At 40.5% G+C, this 18367-nt stretch overlaps 2 protein-coding genes across 2 annotated transcripts in view; one reads left to right on the top strand and one right to left on the bottom strand.

Moving 5' to 3' along the window:
- LOC134802870 (F-box/LRR-repeat protein 20) overlaps positions 1-6835 on the top strand; it is a 42138-nt gene extending 35303 nt beyond the window's left edge. Inside the window, exons 13-14 of the mRNA XM_063775605.1 lie at positions 1677-1803; positions 2413-6835. Coding sequence (XP_063631675.1) covers positions 1677-1784 — 108 coding nt within the window. The 3' untranslated portion in view covers positions 1785-1803; positions 2413-6835. The remainder of the gene's footprint in view (positions 1-1676; positions 1804-2412) is intronic.
- A 1309-nt stretch (positions 6836-8144) lies between these two features.
- LOC134802876 (fibrohexamerin-like) lies at positions 8145-18015 on the bottom strand. Its single transcript, XM_063775610.1, has 5 exons — positions 17873-18015; positions 16864-17080; positions 10774-10910; positions 9474-9584; positions 8145-8284 (listed from the first exon to the last, which is right to left on the bottom strand). The coding sequence occupies exons 1-5, from the start codon at positions 17928-17930 to the stop codon at positions 8145-8147; spliced, it is 663 nt and encodes a 220-aa protein (XP_063631680.1). The 5' UTR covers positions 17931-18015.
- Positions 18016-18367: the final 352 nt, after the last annotated feature.

The raw sequence follows: 18367 nt of genomic DNA, 5'->3' as shown, positions 1-18367 counted from the left end.
CACATTGTTGACCGAGTAAATTTTTATTATATGTTTTAATATGACATGTTGGTGGCAAACAAGAATACAAGGCTGTTAATGCCGATGGTAAGTAGGAGTTTAGATTAGACCTCTGCTTCTCCAAGGGACTCACATTGTTGACCAAGTAAATTTTTATTAATATGTTTTAATATGATATGTTGGTGGCAAACAAGAATACAAGGCTGTTAATGCCGATGGTAAGTGGGGGTTTAGACTAGACCTCTGCTTCTCCAAGGGACTCACATTGCTGACCGGTTACAAATCTATTACACTCATACTAGGGTTCCGTACCTGAAGGGTAACTAAAAAACGGGAACCTATTAGCGATTCCGACTCGCACTTGGCCGGTTTTTCTTAGTAGGTATATGACATTTATTTCAGTTTTACTTCATTGTCCGTCTGTCTGTCTGTCTGTCTGTCTGTCTGTCTGTCTGTCTGTCACCAGGCTGTATCTCATGGACCGTGATAGGCCTAGGCAGTTGAAATTTTCACAGATGATGTATTTCTGTTACCGCTATAACAACAAATACTAAAAAGTATGGAACCCTTCGTGCGCGAGCACTTGCCCGGTTTGACATTTCAGGCTCCGTCACACAGGCGCGTTTCGCGTGCGACGCGTGAGCGGGGCGCGCCGCTTTTTCATATAAAACGCTCAGGCCCGGCTCTGAAATCGCGCCGGTGTGACGGAACCTTTATTTCAGTTTACTCCACTGTCCCTCTGTCACCAGGCTGTATCTCATGAACCGTGATAGCTAGACAGTTGAAATTTTCACACATGATGTATTTCTGTTGCCGCTATAACAACAAATATTAAAAAGTGTTCCGTTCTTGATGGGTGAGTCCGACTCGCACTTATTCAGTTTTTTTTTTGTAAACGAATTTAATATTAACGGATAGGCATTAATATTAAAGAATGAAATAGTAGTGATAATTTCCATACTTTCACTTTAATGCCATGAAGGGTAGGTACAAAAGGGTTCCCTCTTTTGAGATTGGAAAGTGGGCTAGGTTATAAATGCGGCCTTCACAGAACCGATCTGCGACCAGAAAAGTGGGTCAGGTTAGAACTGTGATCCTTATAGAACCAAACTGCAACCAGAAGTAAGTTAGGTTAGAACTGCGACCCTTACAGAACCGAACTGCTACCAGAAAAGCGGATTAGGTTTTTTTAATTACATATTTGTTTTTAGATATATCGGAATAGTAAATTTTTCGAGTTATGATTGTATGTTACGGATTTAAAGTTTTCTGAGATGAGATAGGTTTGTAATCGCCTTGATGAAGGTATGAAGTCTAAAAGTAAATAATTACTTAATTCAAAATGAGTATTACCTATTACTATTATTTATTTTACCCGAGCGAAGCCGGGTTTTCATCTAGTCCATATATGATGCGGAGACAGATGGGACTGATTCATATGAATGCACCTATTTCCATCTGTGCCCGGCGGGATAAATGGGAATACACCGTGGTATTTGTTATACTTTTCTAGGTAATTCGTCAATTACTGGCCACTGTTTAAGTGTTTAGTAACTGGCCACCTTATACTAAAAATGAATTTTATTCACTTATAAACAGAATTCATTTTTGTATGATGTGGCCAGTTATTGAAACCTTATACTCAAATGTATTATGTAATTTGTATTGTTGTGCAGAACCACCTGCCCAACATAAAGGTGCACGCGTACTTCGCGCCGGTGACGCCGCCGGCGGCGGGCGGCGCCGCGCGCCCGCGCTACTGCCGCTGCTGCGACATCATATGATCGACCACCACACACAACGGTACTGTATACATACATATGTGCAAGTCCGAAAATATGAGATGTTTCCGAAACTTTTTTGTGTGAAAACTTTGCAATTTTCCACCACCTCCATCATGTGATGTGATATATTGACGGCGGTCAGCATCTGGACGTGCTCAAACGACACCTGAACGCTTGCAACGTCGACCCTGAGCGTTGCGAGGAGCTTGCTACAGCAGCTCATCTTGGCGGTCGACCATCTTTAACGGCATCAAATTGCTTGAGGAAAACCGCCTCAACATAGATGCCAAACGCCAACAACGTAAAGAGAGACCGAAGCCCTCTTACGCGTATACATACAACGAGTCTGGCCAACTCTATTGTAACACCTGCAGAAGAGTCTTTAAGACCAAGTTCGGCCTGGCCAGCCACATTCGGGCCCAAAACAGGCGTAATCCGTAATGGCTGAGGTCGCCGTCATCGAAATCGATGAGGAGGACTATACATGATTACTGGATAAACCTTTAGATAAATAGGTAGAACTGCTACAACATATGATTCTGAATGATAATATATTGTACAAATTTAATAATTTTATTTAAATTTTGGCATTCTGCTATCACTATAATTATTTTTTTTATTTTTCAAGGTGGTAACGTGAACCGGTAAATCTACGTGTCGTCATACTTCCGATTCGTGCTGTATACACCGTGCTGCTCGGTACTACAGGATTATTCGTGCTGTATACACCGTGCTGATCGGTACTACAGGATTATGAGATATGAGTGCTGGGACTAAAGGTCTACATAAATGTGCGAATTATCACGTTTTTATGGCGTTTTTCGTCTTAGTCGACTCGGGCAAGGCTCGGAATCGATTTAACCCTTTTCTTGGCAACGTATCATATAAGATACATAATTTTACACCCTATTTTTGTATTTTGTTCAAAAAGCATTTTGTTGCTTTATCAGGCGCAAGTGAGGCTTGAACTCACGTATTTTTTTTTTTAATTTTGCCAAGTAAAAGTTAAAGGGACCGGTTAATTTAATATCGGTTTATTCCGGTTTCTATTAGAACTTGAAAACGCGAACGTTTTAAGGGCTTTATTTAGCATGAATGAACCGTTTATTTGACAAGCACGTGAGGCGGGCAGTGGGCAGGAGGGTAGTTAAGATTTTGAACCGATTATTGTTTATTACCAGTTAAAGGTTCTATACCGGTTTAAAAATAACGGTTTTTGGAACGAAACTGCAATAAAATGTTTTATGTCACATATGATAAATAATTTAACCGGTATCCGAGCCTTGTTTTACTAGCACGACTAATTGAAAAACCGGTAAAGTCGGTAATGGTCATGAATGTCACTAATATCATAGCTATACGGGCGTAAAGGGAATGAGTTAAATAAAAGAAAGAAAGAGGAAATATTAATACACCGGGGGCATATTGAATAACAACATGTAATATGAATTATATGAATGTAAAAATGTCCATATTGTAATAAATACCAGCATGTATTCAATACTGTTTCATAGTGAAGTTAGTCTTAAATATATTAAAAACGGGTCACTCACGTATTCGGTCCGTCACTGTAAACGCAAGCTCCTGATGACACTACTCAGTACGGAGTGAAACATGTCGAGCGTTTTTCGACTTAAAATACGTGAGTGACCCTGATTTAAACTTTCACGATTATTAAACATTATCAAACTGCACAACGGGACCTAATCGCGTATTTAAGTTTTAAGATTTACCTCCAACGTTTCGAGGACGGCGTTGTCCCCGTGGTCTCGGAGAAGACTGGCTCAAGTTGACATCAACATCTTCTAGCCGCGCGAGTTTTTCGAACTACCCGCACTTGGTCTTGTTTATCAGTTTGAACGTTTAACGTTGAACGTTGGAGGTAAATCTTAAAACTTAAATACGCGATTAAGTCCCGTTGTGCAGTTTGATAACGTGAGTGACCCGTTTTTAATATATTTAATAGTCTGTGTCTCACGGAAGTTTTGTTATTAAAAGTTAGTCTTAAGATAGCTAATTTCTATTTAGGGTTTGGAAGCGACAGTTGTTGGCGGGACACTTGAAAAGTGCCCTTCGTGTATGTAATCAATGTAATTATATTTTGAACTCATTTCACGTCTGAAATGGAATTTGTAACATTTTATGTTGGGAGGGAGATTGCTTATCTATACAAATGCGGTCACCATTTTGTTCCCTGGATATTAGGCATTATGGAAAACAATTTTACTAAATTTGATGTACAGTCACCTGCAATAATATGTTACTCTTCGAAAGCCGCAAAAATATGTGACACGCTCTTATGGCTCTACAAATAAGATCATGTCAGATATTTTTGCGGCCTCCGAAGAGTAACATATTATTGCAGGTGACTGTACATATTAACCATTATGCGATTGACTTCGATTTTTTTTATTAAACGTTTTTTTTTGTGTTAGACGCGAAAAAATGTATAAAATAATTTGTAAGCTCTTAAAACTTGTATAAAAATAAAAAAGACAAAGAGCATAGCTGTGGTTAATACATCAAATTGTGTTAAAATAAAATATTTTCTAAATATTAATATCCAGAGAGGAAAATATGGACTATGTTTTGTATAGAGAAGGGGCGGCCACTTACCTCTAATGGCTCTAACCTAACATATACTAGTGTATCATATACGAAATTGTCGAAAGTCCGTCTATTTGTGTTGTTTGAATCATTCTAAGTTGTGTAATAATAATCCTTTTGAGTTTAAAAACAGGATTATTTAACCTTTTCTCTGCCACTGACTGTACAGTTTAAAAACAAAAGTGCATTTTTACAAGTCATTTTATACCGAAAATGGCTTCTAAGGGGTTAAGAGAAGGAAATAGTTTATCCCTTCCATCTTTTTAATTTACTAAACACATTTTTCCTTATGTATCTTATAAGATACATATAAAAGCCGGGATGGTTACGTACATAATTGTTTTAAATGTTAGTTGACAAGATACATTTACTATGTCCAGTCGCCATCAGATATATCGGAGCAGTCGAGGTACTCATAAATATCTGAACACGCCTCTATTGTCAAGGCGAGGCGTGTTCAGATATCTTTGAGCATCTCGGCCGCTCCGATATATTTAATGGCGACTGATCATATACTGAATATGTAATTTAAAAATACGATTTTCTAACCAGAGTAATTCGCCAGCAACTGGCCGGTTTTAGTAATTGGCCACCAAATGAATTATATTCACCTATAAACAGAGTTAATTTTAGTATAAGGTTTCAATAACTGGCCAGCCTTCAATAACTAGCCGCCTTATACTTAAAATGAATTCTATTTATAGGTGAATAGAATTCATTTTTAGTTTAGGGTGGCCAATTACTAAAACCGGCCAGTTACTGGCGAATGGGGTTGGCAACTGTCAAAGGTTTGCCTAGATGGCGCCATCATAGCTTGCCCCTTTTTCTATGAGATTTGGCTTAAAGAGCTGGCATCCAGGGTATTAAAAAAACAAAAATTTGACACAATTCTAGGGATTGACGGGGCAAGCTATGATGGCGCCATCTGATAAAAACTTCCACCGGCCAACCCCATTACCCCACCTATCAACGAATTAATAATGTCACACTTTGGTTGATTGAATCGTATGTTTCAATAAATATAACATATATGTGAAAGGCTTTAAGAATGCTAATTAGTTATGTTAAGATTTGTAGATAACAGCGGCGGGGTGTTACACTGTAGGCACAGAATAAATAATAGTACCTACTCGGTACAGAAGGTTCACTCTCTAACAAAATGCGTCTATTACGACAGATATGACCGCTAGGTGGCGCAAACGGGAGCAGGCATGCGTTCCGTAGCGGTGCGCGGCAACTACTACTGCTAGACACCATAATTGGTGTGGGCCGCATGTACTTGTAGCGAGGCGACGAAATCGCGGAGTGAGCCACGCCTGGTTAAAGCTAAAGAATAACGACCCGATTCGAACTTTACTATACGTTAAAAATTAGTTCTGGCTCTGGATACGATATGGATCGGATATTTCGGTGTCAAATGTGACGTTTTTGTTTGAAGAACCATATCGTATCTAGTGCTAAATTTTGACGTATATTAAAGTTGGAATCAGGCCGAAACGGTCTTTAAATAGGCTAGCCTGTGGGTTCTACTTATGGACGCTCCGCCCCTGGTAGTTAAATAAATATTTATGAGCTGGTTATATTATAATATTACGTATGGAGTTATGTGATGATGATTATAATTAAATATATTGATGATTATTAATTAATTATAATTATATTCGCTCGTCGACAAGAGAGGATTGCTCAGGTAAATACGGGATGTTTTTGCAACATTTAGCTAAATTCGAAGTGATTACCTATGTAAAGGCCTGTCCACATAGGATGCGTGCGCGGAGACGGGCACGTGCGCGTTGTAATATACAGATCCTTATGGGAGACGGCACACCGCTTGCGTGACGTGCGCGTGCGCCGCTCCAACATTTTAACGCACACCCACGCATGCACACAAAAAATTGTTATTTCTTAAATTTCGGCAATTTTTTTCGTTAATTTAGGGGATCTACTTATAGTAAAAGTTATGCACTAAGTTCTAGGGTAATTCGCCAGTAACTGGCCACCTGTTAGTAACTGGCCACCCTAAACTAAAAATGAATTCTATTCACCTATAAACAGAATTCATTTTAGTGAAAGAATTCAGTATAAGGTGGCTAGTTATTGAAGGCTGGCCAGTTACTGAAATCGTATCCTAAAATGAATTCTGTTTATAGGTGAATAGAATTCATTTTTAGTTTAGGGTGGCCTGTTATTGGCCGGTGGCCAGTTACTGGCGAATCACCCCACATATTCAACTCGAAGTTTAGCTAGCTTTGCAAAACAACAGTCGCGTCACGACATGTTATGGTGACGAGTGTAATAGGCCCCTCAAGTAAATATGAAATATAACCGCTCGGTATAATATTATAATTATGTGATATGTAACTTAGCTGTAAGTTTACTAATGGTGTGATATTTCACGTAATGCTTTTACAAAAGTTGTGCATTGAATAAAATCATTTTTTTAATTGGTATTTTTATTTACTCTTTTAACGCCAAGTGCTAAAAACATAGTGTAGGGCAGAAAGTAATTGAAATATAAATTAAAAATTAATTTCAATACTACCTAATACAGTTTTGTAATTATAATAAATTAATAAAGTAAATAACGACCGGTCTGGCCTAGTGGGTAGTGACCCTGCCTATATAGCCGATGGTCCCGGGTTCGAGTCCTGGTAAGGGCATTTATTTGTATGATGATACAGATATTTGTTCCTGAGTCATGGTTGTTTTCTATGTATTTAAGTATTTATATATTATATATATCGTTGTTTGAGTACCCACAACGCAAGCTTTCTTAAGCTTACCGTGGCTTAGTCAATTTGCGTAAAAATGTCCTGTAATATTTAATTTATTTATTTAAATAAATTAATAAAAAATCCCAAAGGAGCCTAAAAACGTAGAGTACGTATTAATTAAGAGCCACCCCACACTGGCGTCTCCCGAGCGTCGGCGTGTAGTCAACTCTATGGCTGCTGCTCGACGCCCTTAAGACGACTCGCGTTAGACCGGGCCGTGTCCGCCCCGGAGCTTCCGTCGCTTACTTTTCTAAGCGATCACGTGATGCTTTCCATAGAAAACGACGCCATTTTCCATAGCGCTGACTAAACGCCGACGCTCAAGAGACGCTAGTGTGGGGTGGAGCTAAGAGAAGAAGTGAAGGATATCAAAACAAAATTTAAATAGTGGTGATACTTATTTATTTAAAAGAAAAATTCGAATCTTTAACATATGTTCGGTGAAATCGTTGTTTCAGTAATAAGTAATAATAGACTTCGAAATTTAGCTAATATAAACTTGTGTAGAAAATTAAACTCAAAAAACAAAATCATTCAAGACTGTCGTGTAGAAAATAGTTTAAAAAATGGTATATCTCTAGTTTAAAAAGTAAATTGGTAGCAAACGAAATTGCAGATCTCTAAGGGCGGTTTCAGACTAGCGTTTTTGATGCGTATAAGCTCATTTTTATGGAAGCGTGTATAGGCGCGCCTTTTTCCAAATGTAGCGCGCGTGTAAGTGCGGAACGGAAAATACGCGCAGAAAAAACCCTAATGTAAAACCGCTTACAAGAGTAGTGCGTAATTGTTTTCCATCGTATTTTCTCGGAAACCTTCGTATTCGTCATGCTACTTCAGTCAACCTCAGTACTTTTCGAACCGAGACTGACTGAAATAGCAAGACACGTTCGTACGTTTCCGTGAAAATACGAAGGAAAATAATTATGCACTACATATGTAAAATAATCAAATACATGTCTAAAAGAATCAAAAATGTAAGTTAATAGTTGCATCCGAAGTCGCAGATGTAGGAGTTGATGTAAGCCCGGATCAGATAGTTGGCGCGGTAGAAGAAAGTTTCTCGCTCGAAGATGTTCAGGTAGGACAGGTCCGGGGTCAGGAACTCCGCTGTTTTCTTGTCTGTGGGAAAACAAAAAAAAAACATCATTCATGAAATACCGCAAGAAATTTGTTTGGACTAGCAATGTACAGCGATCATAGGGGATAGACGCCATCTCGGTGGGAGTATAGGTACTAACATCGTTTTTAGGGTTCCGTACCAACCCTACTACTAACGCGGCCCTATTACTAAGACTTCGCTGACCTTCTGTCTGTCACCAGGCTGTATCTCATGAACCGTGATAGCTAGTTGAAATTTTCACAAATGATGTATTTCTGTTGCCACTATAACAACAAATAGGACTAAAAACAGAATAACAATAAATATTTAAGGGGCTCCCGTACAACAAACGTGATATTTTGCCGTTTTTTGCGTTATGGTACGGAGCCCTTCGTGCTCGAGTCCGCCTCGCACTAGACCGGTTTTTCTTGCTAATTTTGATTGACTAATTTTGTTGATATTCTCTACCTCTTACTGACTCTAGCAAAGGCCCTAGATGCTGTCATTTCTCTCTTCCCATCTCCGTTTCCGGCCACAGCGACCGTTCTACCGCTGGAAGCATCGCTGGTGGGCTCTCAGGTGACTGACATAGCTAATTTTTGCAGCGAGTGTGACCTCTCGCTGCAGGTCAGCACCCCTCCAACATAACTGTAAATTATGGCCATAGGTGGTGAGCACGTCACGCTAGCGTCGAGTTCTGTGCGGCGCCTGGTTTCAAACTGACGCACGTCTGCAATTCTGCATAATGTGCCCCCAATGTGGACGGTCACAGGCTATAGTTCGTTTTTTTAGCATTAGAAAAAGACTACGCGATCTTGACGTGCCTTTTAACACTTTGACTACCGAGAACCCGCCTGGTAGGCACTCGTAATGTTTGCTCAGATACCGGACAACCCGCCCAGCGGGTTGTTTTGTACGCAGATATAGACGACCGGTTTCTTGGGGTAGTGCACCGTTTTTTGCTCGGCCGCGAAAGTTTAATTGAAAAACGCTTTTTAAAAAACAGTAACTACTTATTACTTATGAAAGCAGAAGAATATAAATGATCGTATTAGATTCATAATTATTTCATATTTGCCATGACTTATTTTTAAAACGTGTTTTACAATTAAAAAACACATCAACATGACTCGACTCCAACATCTCACACAGGTCACTGTTTAGATTTTCCCATGTCTTTGGCGCTTTAACACAGCAGGCGGCACTCACCTTTAGGGTCGATGTGGAAGACTGGCAGAGCAGTGACGTCGGCAAAGGTGAACCCGTTGCAGATGTTCAGGCGGTTGGCTTTCGGCACGTTCATCGTCAGGCGGATCAGAGCTGCAGATACAAAAATATAACTATTAGAGCATAAGGTCATCATCATCATCTCAGCCGAAAGACGTCCACTGCTGGTCAAAGGGCTCCCCCTGAGGATCCCCACAACTTCAAAATTCAACAAACTTCAACATTTATTCAGCAAATAGGCCACAAAGGGCACTTTTACACGTCGACATTGAATTTACATACAGGCAAAAATAATAATAATACATCAACAATTCTCGTATAAAATACAACTAACTGCAACTACCAATCCTAACTAACATTACAATTACTTATATTTAGATGTACCTATTATATATGGTCTCTTAATGTCGAATTACATAAAAAATAAAAACGAACGGTCATTCGCTGCCCTCAACCAACGGTTTCAACTAAACACGGAATAAATCTACCTATTTAGTTGAAACCGTTTTGTATAGGTGTCATCATCATCATCATCTCAGGCATAAGCCGTCCACTGCTGAACATAGGCCTCCCCCTTGGACCTCCATTCGTACCGGTTGGAAGCGACCCGCATCCAGCGTCTTCCGGTGGCCTTCACAAGGTCGTCTGTCCATCTTGTGGGTGGACGTCCTACGCTGCGCTTGCTAGTCCGTATAAGGCATAGGTCCGTGTATAGGTGTAATTTTTGGTTATTTTTATTGGTTGTAAAAAATTGCATGTAAAAGTGCCCCTCGTGGCCTATTTGCTGAATAAATGTCTATTTGCTGAATAAATGTTGATTCAGAATACGCTGGTGCGATAAGCCCTAGGCACTGGAGCACTTTCTTTTGTGACATCTAATTCATATGGTGTTAAAGGTTAAGGATGACGCACGTTAGACCGGGACGGTCCGGGCCGTAGCTTCCGGCGTTTAGTTCTATGGAAAGCACCACGTGATCACGGTCATCTGTCATAGAATAGTAAGCGCCGGAAGCTCCATCCCGGACCCGGCCCGTTCTAACGTGAGTCATCCTTTATATTTTGTATCTTTAGGTATTTAAATAAACGTAAACAAAATATACCCTCAAATGGCTTCTTCAGCCAGTTGAGGGTAGATGAAAACATTACACGATCAAATAACGTAGGTTAAAGTCAGGTCGTTCAGTGACAGATCCAGGCGGTTTTGTATTTGGTTGGTTAACCAATAAATGTTATAACTATCCGAAACAGTGCAAATATAGTATAGGTATGAGGATGAACTCACGGTAGGTGCCCCTGATGTGGTAGCTGTAGGTGGTGTCCTCTTTTAACGAGTAGTGCTGCAGAAGAAGACGGTCGGACTCAAAGTCGAGGAAGGGGCAGTCGACGGCAATGACGGCTACGTCTGTCTTCTTGTTGAAGCTTTGGACAAAGAACTGAATAGAATATTTATTACACACACATAAGCCGCGTATCCATTAGAGGCAGCCTCGGGTCGAGCAGCCTCAACTTGAAGCAAACAGCCTCAGTTTGAGGCTGCTCGCTCTGAGGCAAAGGCTCGAGGCACGTTGTGATCAGCTCGAGGCGAATCGCCTCAGCTTGATCCGCAACGCAAGTTTAAAGCCAAAACGCGTCGATCGTCTCCATCAAATGCACGGCTCGGACTGAGGCTCCTTTGAGCACGGTAAAAAAACCGACAAAATATGGTTCGGCTCGCGGCCACGAATTTGCTTCGTGTCGCGGCGAGCCTCAGGTTGAGCAAGCGTCTCCACTTGCGCGGCCTCGGGGCGAGGCAGCCGCTCGACCCGAGGCTTCCTCTAATGGATACGCGGCTATCTTCTTCCTCGCGTTATCCCGGCATTTTTGCCACGGCTCATGGGAGCCTGGGGTCCGCTTGACAACTAATCCCATGATTTGACGTAGGCACTAGTTTTTACGAAAGCGACTGCCATCTGACCTTCCAACCCAGAGGGTAAACTAGGCCTTATTTGGGATTAGTCCGGTTTCCTCACGATGTTTTCCTTCACCGAAAAGCGACTGGTAAATATCAAATGATATTTCGTACATAAGTTCCGAAAAACTCATTGGTACGAGCCGGGGTTTGAACCCGCGACCTCCAGTTTGCAAGTCCACGCTCTTACCGCTAGGCCACCAGCGCTTCATGGATACGCGGCTATACAGTCAGCAACAGAAGTTGCTAAGCGGACCTGCCCTAGCCAAGCTGACAATCGCTTCGAAAACGAAACGCTTTGTGTCTCTCTATCACTCATCCATACTAGTGCGACAGTAACAGTTGCGTTTCGATCGCTACGGAGCGTAAGCGATTGGCGTGTTGGCTACGCGGCCTGGTGTTCAAAATGATCTTTACGTGACTTTATTGTAAGATAATAAGAGCGTGTCAAGGTAAATTTGAACACCTCGTCCGCTTAGGGGTTGTGCACAAATCACGCGAGGTATTTTCGGCTACTTTTTGGCCCCCCTCCCCCTTGGTGATATTTGGTGAGGTTTTTGGCTACCCCCCTCCCCCACACAACCTCGTCACGTGTATTTTTTGCAAATTTTTTCATTCGACCTAATTTTAAGATAAATATTATATATAGAAAATCTTGTTTATTTTTCTATTTTCGTTAGTCAGACTCGCTATTTTGAAGTGCAGAGTGAAGATTTATGCTTAACGAAACCGAGAAAAAGTATCTATTCATGTGGAAGGTTTTTTTTCTTAGTTTCGTTCACTGTAGAAAAATACACGTGAGGTTTCCTTATACCCCCCTCCCCCAACGTGATCTATCGTGATTTTTTCGTGACCCCCCTCCCCCTATCGAACCTCGCGTGATCGTAAGCCCTTAGCAACTTTTGCTACTGACTGTACAAAAATAGAAAATAAGAAACCGGGCAAGAGCATGTCGAGCCATGCTCAGTGTAGGCTTGGTTTCATATTTTGTATCTATAATTCAAAAGTTAGAGGTGGGACAACACATTTATTTTTCGGAGCGATTATTTCCAAAAATATTTACTTTATCAAGAAATTATTATTGAAGACCCCTATTCGTTTTAAAGTAAGTGTAACGACACCACACACCACAGGGGTAGGGGAGGTAGGCTCGGAGTAATTAACAATGGAGCCGCCATTAACAGGCGTTCCCCTCTGTCGAAAATAGGCGGCCAATGGTCAACCACTCCTAGTAGCATTTTCGTTGGGGCCCACGGTGCCAACGGTAGGGAAAACGTTGGGATGAGGTTCGTTCCGTAGCCAACATTAATTTTGTATTGGCCCACCATCGCATTTACCAACATTCGCTGTGGCACAGATGCCCAACAATGGGCCTTTGTGTATTTTGGTACCGTTGGCTAAACAACGATAATATTCGTTGGCCCAATGATGACATATATCGCATTTACCAACATTGGCAGTGGCAGTGATGCCCAACAATGGGCCTTTGTGTATTTTGCCACCGTTCGCTAAACAACGATAACATTCGTTGGCCCAATGGTGACGAATACCGCATTTACCAACATTGGCTGTGGCACGGATGCCCAACAATGGGCCTTTGTGTATTTTGGTAACGTTGGCTAGTCAAGGATATCATCCGATGGCCCAATGATGACAAATATCGCATTTACCAACATTGGCTGTGGCACTGATACCCAACAATGGGCCTTTGTTTATTTTGGTAACGTTGGCTAATCGACGATATCATCCGATGGCCCAATGACGACAAATATCGCATTTACCAACATTGGCTGTAGCATTGATGCCCAACAATGGGCCTTTGTGTATTTTGGTAACGTTGGCTAATCAACGATATCATCCGATGGCCCAATGATGACAAAAATCGCATTTACCAACATTGGCTGTGGCACTGATGCCCAACAATGGGCCTTTGTTTATTTTGGTAACGTTGGCTAATCAACGATATCATCCGATGGCCAATGACGACAAATATCACATTTACCAACATTGGCTGTAGCATTGATGCCCAACAACGGGCCTTTGTTTATTTTGGTAACGTTGGCTAATCAACGATATCATCCGATGGCCCAATGACGACAAATATCGCATTTACCAACATTGACTGTAGCACTGATGCCCAACAATGGGCCTTTGTGTATTTTGGTAACGTTGGCTAATCAACGATATCATCCGATGGCCCAATGATGACAAATATCGCATTTACCAACATTGACTGTGGCACTGATGCCCAACAATGGGCCTTTGTTTATTTTGGTAACGTTGGCTAATCAACGATATCATACGATGGCCCAATGACGACAAATATCGCATTTACCAACATTGGCTGTAGCATTGAGGCCTAACAATGGGCCTTTGTGTATTTTGCTACCGTTCGCTAAACAACGATAACATTCGTTGGCCCAATGGTGACGAATACCGCATTTACCAACATTGGCTGTGGCACGGATGCCCAACAATGGGCCTTTGTGTATTTTGGTAACGTTGGCTAGTCAAAGATATCATCCGATGGCCCAATGATGACAAATATCGTATTTACCAACATTGGCTGTGGCACTGACGCCTAACAATGGGCCTTTGTGTATTTTGGTACCGGTGGCTAAACAACGATAACATTCGTTGGCCCAGTGAGCACAAATATCGCATTTACCAACATTGGCTGTGGTACTGATGCCCAACAATACCAGTTGAGTTTGCTTGTGGCGTCACTAGATGGCGTTACTGTCTCCAAACATCGAAGTTATAGTTATTTTCTCGATTATTCCGGATATAATCATAATATTTTTTTAAAGTAACTTATAAATCTAATAGCTATAACTATAAAATTTATACATAAATTTAAAAAATTGTATTTTACCAACATTTTCTCAATTTAAATCTCAAAAAACATAAATCTCGCTTACGAAGTTTCGAAGTGCGGTTAGTATATATACAAATTAGAGTGTATAGTAAGTGTACCGTAGAGTTTCGTATCTTCGCCTGGGTTTTGACACTTTTCCCAAAAAATCTCTCAAACTTGAAAGCATTTTAATCCGTTAAGGCAAAAAAACGTTTTTTAGTACTCTTAACTATTAGTATACACCACTAAAACTTTGAATTTCATCGGTTAAGTTGGTAAAAAATGGCCCCAAAGGCAATAGGCGATGTTTGGGTATTTTTCCCAATCTTCGCCTAAGGCATGCCCTGCCGCTAATACCTACTTTTCTGTGACTTACACATGTTAAGCCGTATCTCCTTGGAATGTGCTAATATACTGTGAACCTTAACTACACCAGACTAGGCATATATTTAAAAAACGGGGTAGTAGGCGAAGTTTGGTAACAGTCTGAAGTTGTTTTCATACATTTTCTATAATGAAGCTAGGGCTGCCAAAAATTAACCAACATGCCAAATAAAGAGGAGTTATGGTTTCTAAGTTAAAAAATAATAATTTTTGTAACAAAATTGTTTAATGGTTGCAAAATTGTTGTTATTACGTAATTGACATCAAATCAACCTTATTTACACAAAGTGAGACATAAAAATACCTATTTGGTACCTACTTAACATCGGTAAGAGTAGAAATAAACATTTGCATATAGCGTAAACTAAAATAACCAAATATAAGAAAATATTTAAATTTGGAAACAAGTAATCTCATCCACCAATTAATGTGGTACAAAAAATTTGTCAACCCTAGGGGTAGGCGAAATTTGGCAACAAGATGGACGCAAAGTACCCTCACCAATGTTTTATCCAATTGTGAATTCTAAACGTAAGCTAGCCATTAAATAATAGTTTCATATGAAAAAGAAATAGTTATAGGATATAATCATGTAAAAAGTTTAACATTACCGGGTCCGTATCACCGTTTAAAACTGAAGTTAAAACACTGGTAAAGGAAAACGTGTGGTCGGTGTCACGAAAAAACCTCACTAAAGGTCAACTGTGTGAAGTTAGCCGCAGATTGTTCGAAGAATGTTGACACCCGTAAAAAATACTTTGTATTTAGCAGTTTTATGTAAGGCTTACATTAGAAACATTTTGTTAATGGCAACTTATGTCAAACTAGGCGAACATAGGTAGCGCAGGCAAAGATACGAAACTCTACGGTACTTGCTTCGGCAGTACATATACTAAAATTGGAACGATACAGAGAAGATTAACAACAACTGCTGCCTAGCCTAGGGCCTTCATGTGGATACAACCAATGCCTACCGTAGTGTAATTGTAATATTTATCAGCAAAGGCCCAACGTCGTATTACACAACCACTTACTTAACGTAGGGTAACTGTAGGACTCATAAACAAAAGCCCATTACATAATTAGACTGTAGGCACACTATAAATTACACAACTATTTACCTACGGTAGTATTGTAAGAATCCTACACAAGGCCCAACGTTAAAGTTACAATGTTGGCCCTTTGTGGGACAAGCTGTGTTGGGCTTTCAACCTGGTGCACGACTACCTACCGACCTACCTGACTTGCCGTTGGGTAATTGTTGAATTTGCAAACAGAAGCACAACGAAAAAATATCCCTTTTTTATTTTTTTGCAGTTGGCCCTACAGCAAGCCATACGGCCAAATGTAACAATTAACCAACCATCAAACAAATGTGTATAGGCCCAACCACGGCCCAACCAAAACCACCACCGTTGAATAATTGTATGAGTTATTTAAATAGGCCCAACGAAAAAATTACTCTAATGGCCCTCTGTTGGGAATCTTCGGGAGGGCCTTTGTCGAGGGCCCTCCAGCAAATCGTACGGCCAAATGTAACAATTAACCAACCATCAAACAAATGTGTATAGGCCCAACCACGGCCCAACCAAAACCACCACCGTTGAATAATTGTATGATTTATTTAAATAGGCCCAACGAAAAAATTACTCTTATGGCCCTCTGTTGGGAATCTTCGGGAGGGCCTTTGTCGAGGGCCCTCCAGCAAATCGTACGGCCAAATATAACGGTTGCCCAACTAATACGTAAACAAAGGCCCAACAAAATCCCTACAAGAAAATGCTATTAGGGACATGTCAACCATATGTATGGACTGACGTTTATCTGACATGACGTACCTATACATTTGATGTGCCCCTCCTCCGCAAAAAACGGCAGACTATTTTGTACCGAAAATTTGAGACATGGCGTCTCCGTTGGTTATATCCTCTAAGGAGGTAGGTATAGTGCGACATTAAATAATATGGAACTTAAAAATTTCCATACTAAATTCAAATCGAATTTAAACTATCACACTACCATACCATACTAAATTGTTCCGTCAAAAATGTGACAGTTACATAGGAAGTGGCGCCCTCAATAATTTTGTACAATTTCTTGTCGGACTATGCCCTAAAAATTTTTTTTAGTTTTTATTTTAACACTGTCGGATTGATTGAGTTATATGTCCCTAAAATACTTACAAGAACTCCGACACATAGCATTTATTATGGTTCCTGATAACCAGCCCCTGATCGATGTAGGACGCGTTGAAGTAGGGCGTCTCGAACCGCCAGTTGCCGACGGTGTACTTGCCGGGAAGCGAACCCCGGACCCTGGGCTGGCAGTGCGAGTTCGCCTTCAAGTTGTCGCGGATGCAGTGGTGGTCGCTCAGCACGCAGGGGCGGACCACGTCGCCAACTATACATAGAACAGTGTACGAGTATGATATGATTGATACGTAGTAAAATTAGGAATGGTCGGCTAAATAGGTAAGGGGTGGTAAGGGTGGTAATTCCACCTGTTCAATGTCAGTGCGTCTCACTCTCTCATCAAAGCAAAATGTGAAGCAATACACATACAGATTATGGAATATGTACCCAGATATAACTGACCCCCCGTGCAAACAAGTTTCTATGCAGGGGTTAGTATCTGTGCAGCTTGCATAAATATATGATGTTTAATGTATGCAAAACTCGAAAGATTTAGGTATCTAAGCAAGTGTTTTTAATATTAGTACTTACATCACTTTATTGGACAACATTAACAAGTTAACATTAAAAATACAAAACAGTTGCAAAATAGTATAGTATTTTTATTAGTGTAGTTGTTTTCCATTGTTCTAATAAATTCCTTTGTTCTCCTTGCACCATTTTACATGTCTCTGTTTGGCCCGATGGTTGACTGGTAGAGAATGATAGGCATAAGTCCGCCATTGTTACATTATTTTTATGTTAGTTGCAATAAAGTTTAAATAAATAAATAAAATATGTCTAAATATGTACCTACAACAACTTATTTACCCCTTTTTCAGGCCGCACTACTCTACAAGGTTTTCCCAAAAAATTATAATCGCATTTCATCTAATTTGAACCTTAAATCTTATTGCTAAGGTTTGCTAAGGTTGGAATTACATTGGTGCGTATGTATGTGTTCGATAAATCGTACTATGCCTGAAGAAGGGTTAAAAGGGATAAGGGAGTACAGGCTTACTTTGCTTCCCCGCGGCCAGAGAAAGAGCTGCGAACACGGCGAGTGCTTTGGACAGCATCTTGACAACCGTCGGCTGTCCTGGATGGGAGACTATTGTCGCTGAACTGCGCAGGAGACACAACTGTTACAATTGTCACAACTGTGTCAATAATTTTATTGACGTTAACGAGTTACCAAGTTCAATTTGCAGTTATGATCATTATTGATATATATCTAAGTCTTGTAAATGTGTAATTACAAACAATCTTATGGATATTTATGTCTGAATTAAATTGATTTGAATTAAAGAATTGGGAACTTTCCACTGAGGTGGAGATGATCGAGAGGTGATTATAGACGTGCGGAAATCCACCAATAGCATTTTAGTTCTCTTCTCCGCTCGCTGGATTACAACCGATGCTATTGGTTGGTTAACATACGTCTCTTATCTCCGGATCAGTGGAAAGGCAGCCTAATCATCGGCAACGGGCATGTGACATCCCTACAGTTCCAATT

This window comes from Cydia splendana, chromosome 25, assembly GCF_910591565.1.
Source record: "Cydia splendana chromosome 25, ilCydSple1.2, whole genome shotgun sequence".
Classification (NCBI taxonomy): Eukaryota; Metazoa; Arthropoda; class Insecta; order Lepidoptera; family Tortricidae; genus Cydia; species Cydia splendana.
The sequence above is the reverse complement of the archived record's forward strand: the minus strand, read 5'-3'. Positions and strand labels throughout refer to the sequence as shown.